At 34.9% G+C, this 9,408-nt stretch overlaps 2 protein-coding genes across 2 annotated transcripts; one reads left to right on the top strand and one right to left on the bottom strand.

Moving 5' to 3' along the window:
* The first annotated feature begins 201 nt into the window (after nt 1–201).
* On the top strand, nt 202–1,630 carry LOC110872636 (ras-related protein Rab2BV). Its single transcript, XM_022121478.2, has 2 exons — nt 202–589; nt 1,082–1,630. The coding sequence occupies exons 1-2, from the start codon at nt 425–427 to the stop codon at nt 1,568–1,570; spliced, it is 654 nt and encodes a 217-aa protein (XP_021977170.1). The 5' UTR covers nt 202–424; the 3' UTR covers nt 1,571–1,630.
* Nucleotides 1,631–3,436: 1,806 nt separating this feature from the next.
* LOC110872635 (protein DA1-related 2) lies at nt 3,437–7,975 on the bottom strand. The gene is made up of 12 exons (XM_022121477.2): nt 7,453–7,975; nt 6,998–7,167; nt 6,749–6,836; nt 6,549–6,660; nt 6,325–6,445; nt 6,124–6,207; nt 5,901–6,020; nt 5,024–5,236; nt 4,860–4,922; nt 4,659–4,774; nt 4,501–4,559; nt 3,437–3,930 (listed from the first exon to the last, which is right to left on the bottom strand). The coding sequence occupies exons 1-12, from the start codon at nt 7,499–7,501 to the stop codon at nt 3,629–3,631; spliced, it is 1,497 nt and encodes a 498-aa protein (XP_021977169.1). The 5' UTR covers nt 7,502–7,975; the 3' UTR covers nt 3,437–3,628.
* Between the last annotated feature and the right edge of the window lie 1,433 nt (nt 7,976–9,408).

Below are 9,408 nucleotides of genomic sequence, written 5' to 3'. Positions count from 1 at the left end.
GTTAAATTTCCCATTTGTTCGGTATTTCTGTTTCTTCCGGTTGGTCCTCACTCTATGTCTCCCCCCTTCTTTCAATCTTCAATCCCTTTTCCATTACATTGCTTTTAGATTCCTTTAATTGTTTTAAATCTTGGAAAGCTATCCCACGATCACAAAAGGTTGATACTTTTTTTTAATTTATCTGACTCATTTGTCCGTTGGTGAAAGTAGGACCCATTGGTGAAGTTACGCCTTCACAAACGAATCACCATCGCCAACGGGCATGCTTTTTCACCGACCGATTATCTGAAAGTCATTTTTCTAGTAGTGTACGGATTGGAATATGTGATACATATAAGTTGATGGTTTTTACTAATTCTTCTTTTGTTGTAATCTTTGTTCTATATATGTTTATATAGGTTTGTGGGGAGTGTAGAAAGAAGGAATGGCATATAAGGTGGATCATGGGTATGATTACTTGTTTAAGATAGTACTAATCGGGGATTCTGGAGTCGGAAAATCAAACATTCTTTCTAGGTTTACCCGAAATGAATTTTGTCTGGAATCTAAATCCACCATTGGTGTCGAATTCGCTACAAGGACTCTTCAGGTTGGTTGGCCTCCTAGTTAGGAAAGCAAATGAACGAAACATTTAGTGAACCATTAGACACGAAGTTTGTTCATCTTTGCAATAAACAAACATGAACAAAGATTTTGTTCATATAAATAGACGAACGAATATAAAAAAAATCGCTAGCTAATATATTTAAACAAATGAACACGAAAAAAAATTTCGTTAATATAACTAAACAAAGGACATGAATGCGTCTCACTTGTTCATTTATGTTAGTTCATTAATGTCATTTCTTTTACATATTTTTCAAATAGTTGAGTCCAACCCATATTCTTGTTTCCTTTATAAATGTTAAATATTATAATTAGACTTTAATTATAATATTGTTGTTCACTTTTAATTGGTGTTTGTTTGTGTTCGTTTAGAATATTCACAAACGAACATAAACAAACACGAATATTCACAAACGAACATAAACAAACACGAACATGTTATTTTGAAAAGGGCCTAAAGAGCATTACAATGCAGGTCGAGGGTAAAATAGTAAAAGCCCAAATATGGGACACTGCGGGTCAAGAGAGGTACCGAGCGATCACAAGCGCGTATTACCGAGGAGCAGTGGGCGCGCTCTTGATATACGACATAACAAAGGCGCAGTCATTCGAAAACGTGAAAAGGTGGCTAAGGGAACTTAGGGACCATGCAGACTCCAACATTGTGATCATGTTAGCCGGAAACAAGGCCGATTTAAGCCATCATCGAGCCGTCCAAGAAACTGATGGTCAAAAGTTAGCCGAACAAGAAGGGCTAGTGTTCCTAGAGACGTCTGCATTCGAAGCGTATAACGTTGAAAAGGCGTTTCAGATGATATTGTTGGACATATACAAGATAGTAAGTAAGAAAGCCTTGGCTGCTCAAGAAGCTGCATCTGCTTCTGTTCCTGTTCCTAGCAATACAACTGCCATAAAAGTTGGTGATTATGATAACAACTCTCAAAGGAAATGTTGTTCTAGTTAGACAAGAAAAAAAAAAGAAACAAATTATTACGTGTATGTTTGTTCAAGATTTACAAGAAAACCAAGGACTATAGATGTATAGATGTAATGTTTTTTTTTTTTTTTTTTTTGTGTGTAACTGCGTAAAGTGTCGAACCCTGTCACGTGAGAACCTCAACGATCTAAGCCAAATCAACTCAGGCCCATCACATGAGAGGTAAATCAAGCTCACGAGCAGCCAATTTAGATGATGGTCCAATCAAACGGATCGTATATTAGACTATATTATTACTAAGGTGGACCCATTAGACTATATTATTATTATTGTAAGTGTGAGCCCACGGGCCCACCTTAGTATTAATAATAATATAATATAGTCTAATAGATCCCATAACACAATAGGATAAATCTGATTCCTCCTTAATGGTGCGGGATTGAACTATCGTCACTTCTCAAATCCTTCGCCCTCAAAACCAACTCGACTATAAAAAAAAAGTAAGTTATTTGTGTGTTTTTTTTTTTTTGACCTTTTATGGTTTTGGACCTTTGGTAAGTATATAGGCTATAGAGATTATGAAAAAGAGATTTGGATTTATTTCATTTTCAGCATTGTTATAATTTAAGACTTATAAATGAAGTGAAAGTTATATTAGCATTATGTGGTTTCTTGTATAGTTATTGAAATATATTTATGGATATGGTGATATATTTTTCATGTCAGTTTTATTCCTTTGGTGCTGGTGAAATCGAGAAAGTGTGACTGTGGTGTTGAAAAGCCGAGGAGGCATGCTTTTAAGCCTTTGAGCTGGCATGATGCTCAATCTTGCTGTGAAGAATGAGTTCCACTTCTGAGCTTGCATGAACCCTTTAATTATAAAAGTTAAAAGACGACTTGTTTATCTAAAGAGAGCTTGAGCTTGTCTCGTTACTCGTTACATATTAAATTTGAGCTTGGATTATGAAAATAATTCTACAGGCTCGATTTTAGCTCTTTTCGTTTAGTATTATTTTGTGTATAGAATTATTTTCTATATACATGTAATGATAAATTGATAATTCCTTACTAGAATAATTATTAGTTAAATATTTTTATTTATCATTAATACTTTTACAATAATAATTACTAGTTAATGATGGTATTTATTATGTATTGATAGCAACTATTATGTTTTTTTAACGGTCAACGAATACTATACAAGTTCGGCCATCCGGGCAAACCCATTGGCGAAGGTCACCCACACCCTACATATGCAGACAGCGCTGGTGACTAGTCCGGCCCACCAATCCAAGGGAACCCACCGCCAGAAGGCCTACTGTGGTAAAACCCCTAGCCCACCTGAAACAAATTGAAAGCAAATTATACCAAAAGGGACTCCAACCCATGACCTCCACATTGGAAGGTCAATGACGTTACCTTCTCCCGGACCAATTGATCTAGGACTCATTGACATAAACAACTATCATGTAATGTATGAAGCACGAGCTGAAGTTTGTTCTTTAAATGAGCTCATGAGGCTCAAGCTCGGTTTAAATTCTTGTAGGATAACTCAAGTCAAGTTTTAAACGAGTCAAGTTCGAGTAGCTCCTAAATATATGATAGTATTGATTATAAATTATTTTCCTCTTTTTGCTTTGTGGTTTTGAAATTAAATTATTATGTCTTGGTAAACAATTTTTTGCTTTGGTAAAAGAACTCAAAAAAAAAAAAAAAAAAGCAAATACAATCAAAGAGTTTAAAGAACAAACATCATAAAAAGTGGAATCTAATCAAGAGCTTAAAAACTTTTTCATAAATCTCTTCAAGTTTACACCATAGCTAATTAATACTTTGAGGTTACAATCTCAGAAGTTCATAAATAATATCAAAACACAAAAGCACCCATAACAATTACAGAAATAAATCCCTTTTGGAGACTTATTGCAAACAAATTAAGAACAAACTCTCAGCCATTTTCTTGCACAGTATCTCCAAAACAACTCCATAAAAACTTGGAATCATACGATCATATCGATCCTCAAGAGCAAATTGCACAAAACAGCTTTAAAAAATATATATATAATGTATAAAAAAGGCCCGAAATCACACAGGGAAGCTTCCCGTGAGACGAATGTGATCCAGCGTTCTTCGTAAACCATATTTATTAACAGCTGTGTTAGCAGCTCTAAAACCTCCTCCATATGCTGGTGATGCATCGTTATGTATCTGATGCATGAAAAATTCACCTAATTTATTGTCAGCCCTTGATTTCCCACCTTTTTTTGAGCCGGATGATGATGTTGATGGCATGTTTTTTAATCCGGGCATGATCTCAGATTCTAGCCACATATATGCAAGCACTTGACAGATACCTTCTTCTACCTCAGGATTCAGGTTCCTGTAACCTAAAATTTAAAGAAAAAAGAATTAGAAAAATTAAAAAAAAATAAGTAAAATGCTATTTTCATCCCTGAGGTTTGGCTAGTTTTGCGACTTTCGTCCAAAGGTTTGTTTTTCCGCATCTAGATCTAAAAGGTTTGAAATCTAGCCATTTTCATCCGGCTTGGTAACTCCGTCCATTTTTCTGCGTTAAGTCGGGGGTATATCAGTCTCTTTTTCTAAACTTAAAGAGCGATTCGGTCTTTTTCATTTTATGTAAAAAGACCGAATACCCCTGGAAAAAGACCGAATTGCCCTTTAAGTTAACAAAAAAGACGGAAGTACCCCTGACTTAACGGAGAAAATTGGATGGAGTTAACGAGTTGGATGAAAATGACAAGAGCTTAATATTTTTTGGATCCGATGCGGAAAAACAAGCCTTTGGACGAAAGTCGCAAAACTAGCCAAAACTCAGGGACGAAAATGGCATTTTACTCAAAAAAATATAAGAAGAGTTAATATTGGAAATGTGAAAATTCAAAATTCAAATCTCTTTTTTCGATTCTTGAAATAAAAATAGGAACTTTTTTAGTTACCGTTAAGACGTAACCAGCCATGCATTAGCTCATGAGCGAGAATGGATCCGGTTAGCAACCTGCAGCGTTTAATCACCAAAAGGCTTAAGATTAATTTCCCACGTGGCATTTATGCAAACAAATGAATTTAACTCAAAAAAGAGCCATAAAGACATCACCTTGGAAGACCATATAAAACAAGAATGGCGGTAACTTCACATCTACGCGTAAGTTTCTGATGCCGAGTTCTCATTCCAACAAACCGATTGCCACCGATTCTTGGCCTTTTCAGTACCTACAAACAAAAAAAAATATAGAAATATATTTTAATAAACGTGGAATACGCAAAGTAATAACTAACAAGTTGTTAAAAGGCGTACACTTGCAATGGTCAGCTCTTCAGAAAGGCATAAGCCCCTTGTCTCAGGCAAATGATGGAACCCCTGAAAGATAATTGTAAAATCAGAATAATTCTAAAAAGTAGCAATATTAATAACATTTTGATTTGGAAAAGAACACAAACTAGTTGAAAGCTTGAAATTACGTTTTTGTCCTTAACAATCGCATCGTTAAGGGCGTGTCTTTCAACAAGAAGCATGGGAATTTGTTGATCGAGTCTCATGTTCATTCCCTCGTAGAAATCTCTAATGGAGTGGTAAAGCGGTTGGCAGTCGCCTGTATCCATTATTGAAGATTCCATGCATTCCAAGCATAAACTCCTTCCATCTCCTAACGAGATGTACCGAACATTCACAGACTACACCATGTTGAAAACACCATAATCATAAATAATATTTATCGAACATATGAAAACACCATAATCCTAAAAAGAAACAATTTTCGGCCCATTTGACATGTTCCCCCTTTAGGTAACTTTTGTACTTAACCAATATAGACTCATTCATAAGCAAATTTGTCACGATTGTCACCTCATTAAATTTCGATATTTAAGTCTTGACATAACATACATGTCTTTTCGTTTTCATAGTTCGAAAATTTTATTTCGAAAATTTGCCAAAAAAAAAGTAAAAGATCTCAAACTTGACGGTGTTGGATATCAATACTTTCTCTCTCATCAAAAGGAGGGATAACTTTAGGAGTAGATGCTTAAATTTCGACGAATATAGGCGTGAAAGTTTATTTTTTGACGAAATCAGGGACGTGTATATAGTTCAGTTTTGTCAACTTTCTTTTAAGATAAAAAGTACTCATACCCCACATTGTCAAACTTGGATTACCTTTTTATTCTATAGGCCAAATTCTCATATGAAATGAAAAAGAAATGAATACATAAGTCCGGGACCCATTTACTTATCATAAAACATGAATATACATACGAATTACCACACATTGGAGAGTTGATAAACAGAAGATAATGGTATAAATTATTCAAATTTGAAACTTAACAATAGAATTCATACCTCCAATCGTTCACAACTACAACATCGAGCGGTATTATCATGCTCGTGAGCAGGACAATACCTCTGCGACCAAAACGGGTGGCATCGGTACTCAATCAACCCGTCTACGTTTGTGGGAATCTGTAAAACCAAACATAATATTACACAATTAATCTGGATATTTTTTAATTTTATTCTTGTTTTAAAAAAAAGATATCAAAAAGTTAAGCACGGTTTCCCTTACGTATTGAAAGCAGACTTCACATTTGGGATGAGTCAAGTCTTTGAAGCAGGACTTATGGTAGGACTCATTCCCTGATAACGAGAACTTGAATCAACAAAGAAATATATAAGAGAGACGTTCAACATCGTCATTTGACCTTACTGAAGTCAAATGAGAAATACGTTCAAACAAAGAGAAATGTGTTTGGATAAAAAATTTTACCTCAAGTTCAGTGATCGGGTGACCACAAGCATGACAACGAAAGCACTCTGGATGATAATAGGTACCCATGCATCCCAAATAACTGTCATAACCGATTTCACGGTGGCAGCCGCCACATACTCTGGAAATTATAAATGCATTAAACGAATAATCAACGTCAAGTTATTAATTGTTGATTGACATCTTTTTTCTAGAAAATGAAGGCTAGAGAACGATACAAGTACCTATACCCCATGGGATTATATTCATTAGGTGCGTATGAAGGGTATGGTGGATCAAAGTCATCTGGATGAGATTTTGGAAGATCTTCGTTATTCCTTGGTTGCCACCCGTATCCTGAAAATAAATATAAACTTGAAATGTGCGTGGAGAGACAAAGATTAAAATGAGTTTTAAAAGGATTTACAAGTTAATGACGGCTTACCATTTGGTTTCTTCAACCCTTCGGCCAAAGAAAGTGCAATTGCGCGATCTAATTCTTCCTTCTCTTTATCACTCCTTGAGCGATTATCCTAAATGAATTTCTTACATTAATGATTAATGATGAAAGAAAAATGCAAAACCAAAATATCATACAAGACTATACATAGAGTTTGTTTGTTTATTGATATATTAACAAAGTTCACATAAATAGAGTATACGCACACAATAGAAAAGGGAAGATGGTGGTTACCAAAGATCTAACAGGAGCACGCGATACCATACTTCCGTCTCCAATAAACTGAGGGGAAGGATTACCACCATTAACCGACCCACGATTCGACTGCGACCCACCTTTGAAAAAACTACGCATCCATTTCATAAACCGGGATTTCCTCTCTGCGTGTGAAGAAAAAACGTCTCCTGCTTTGAAGAAACACATCAACTCTAAACCAAACATGTTCATCCAAAAATAAACTTTACATGTATAAAAAGAAACCGACCCAAATCATCGAAAGCAAATTAATCTCCATACAAATATCCCAAGACTATTTTGATAACATCAAAAGTAGGAAAACAAGTGTCTTCTTTAAGCAAAATCAAGACTTAAAGTTCATTCAAGCATTTCATCAAACAGTTGGCGGACGCGATAACAAAACCCAAAAACCAAACAAATCATAAAAACCCAAATGCTCTAACTTTCCATACCATTAACACAAGGCTGAGAGAGATGTCTAACATTCCCAGAAGACGACATGATCGGTATGTTTCAAGACGTATGTATACAAGGGTTTCAAAAAACCAAAAAAAAAAAAAAAAGATTATCCCAAAACCCGAAAAACCGAAGCAAGATAGCGATAGGGACCAAAAGGGTGGTCTGAAAAGAGGAAAAAAAGAAGGGTAGAAGAAGGAACAATGGCATGATGGGGATAAAAAGGTAAGAGTTTTGAGGAAAAAAGAAAAAGAAAAGGCAAGGGAATCTCTGAGATAAGGAAACGAAAGGTAGCGTTTTGAGATGGATGAAGAGATAGATTCTTCTTGGCTTGTGAAAAGCAATCAAGAAAGATAATCACCAGAGAATAATATTGTTGAAGATTTATGTGTGTGTTTGTGTGTGATTGGGTGAAAGAGAAGAGGAAACCAGTTTTGAAGATTAGTGAGAACATATTTTGTTGCAGATGGATAATAACTTTTGAAATTGTAAGTTTGCCGGCAAAAAGCAACGGTATACATCGGTTCTTGGTTTCACATATGGTTTTATTGTGTGATTGATTTGATTTTTGATGGTTTTGGAACGAACGGTTGTTAGTTGGTTTTTGTAATCCGTATAATTTTTTTTATGAAAAGTAATTCGGTGTTATGGCTAAGAGATACGCTAGTTGTTGTGGGTATCAGTATAATACTAATTTTACACGAATTCAAGTTGTATGTGAATGAATGTATGTTGTGTATTCTAATTTTCTTTTTGTATAAGACTCTAATAGTGATAAGATAGTACGATATTGGCAAAAAGGAACGGCGTACGTCGGTCCTTGGTTCATTCGATTCCTCCTAGGTTTAACGTGCGATTGATTTGATGATTTTAGAGCTAATGGTTTTTAGTTGGTTTTTGTAATTCGTATGATTTTTACGAAAAAGAAATTTGGTTTATAGTAATGAGATACGCAACTTCTCGCTCACACCAATATAAATTATGTGATTCCTATAATATTATTATTACACAAATCCAAGTTATATGTGAATGTATGTCGTGTATTCGAATTTTTTTTATGCATCAGGATTGATAGGAAAATACGACATCGGCAAGAAGGAATGGCATATATCATCCCCCCATAGGTTTAACGTGTGATTGATCTGATTGCTTTATAACGAACGGTTGTTAGTTAGTTTTTGCGATCCATGTGATTTTCATGAAAGAAATTTTGTTTATAGTAATGAGATACGTAACTTCTCGCTCAACCGGTATACATTTTGTGATTCATGTAATACTAATCTTACACAAATCCAAGTTATATGTGAATGTATATCGTGTATTTGAATTTTCTTTATGCATAAGGATTGATAGGACAATACGAATATACGATATCGTCAAAAAGGAATGGCATACATCAACCCTCGGTTTATTCAATCCTCATAGGTTTTATGTGTGATTGATTTGATGGTTTTAGAACGAACGGTTGTTAGTTAGTTTTTGTAATATTTATTATGAAAAGAAATTTGGGTTTATAGTAATGAGATAGGCGACTTCTTGCCTGTGTTAACATAAATTTAGCAATCCATATAATACTTATCTTACAGAGATCCAAGTTATATATATATCGGGTATCCTAATTTTCTCTGTGTGTCTGACTAGCATGGCAATACGATATTTATAAAGAATCTGAACATGTTTATATAACCGTTAAAAGATTCATAAGCAATGTGTGCTTATTTTTTATTTTTCTTCGCTATATGCCTATATTACGTATAAACTATTAAAAGACATGAAATTGTGTGCACGGATATACGAAACAAACTACTTTAAGCTTTTGTATTAGGGTTATAAGCTTAGAGCAACCGCAGTGCATCAGAGATCAGACACAGATCAGACAACGATGTTTGTCATCACGGATTTTTCCAACAAAAATCGATGAGCTCACGGACCTGCCTCTCTTATCTCTCCTC

The sequence above is a fragment of the Helianthus annuus genome, chromosome 8, assembly GCF_002127325.2.
Source record: "Helianthus annuus cultivar XRQ/B chromosome 8, HanXRQr2.0-SUNRISE, whole genome shotgun sequence".
In the NCBI taxonomy this organism is placed as follows: Eukaryota; Viridiplantae; Streptophyta; class Magnoliopsida; order Asterales; family Asteraceae; genus Helianthus; species Helianthus annuus.
This window is presented reverse-complemented; position numbering and strand designations above follow the sequence as displayed.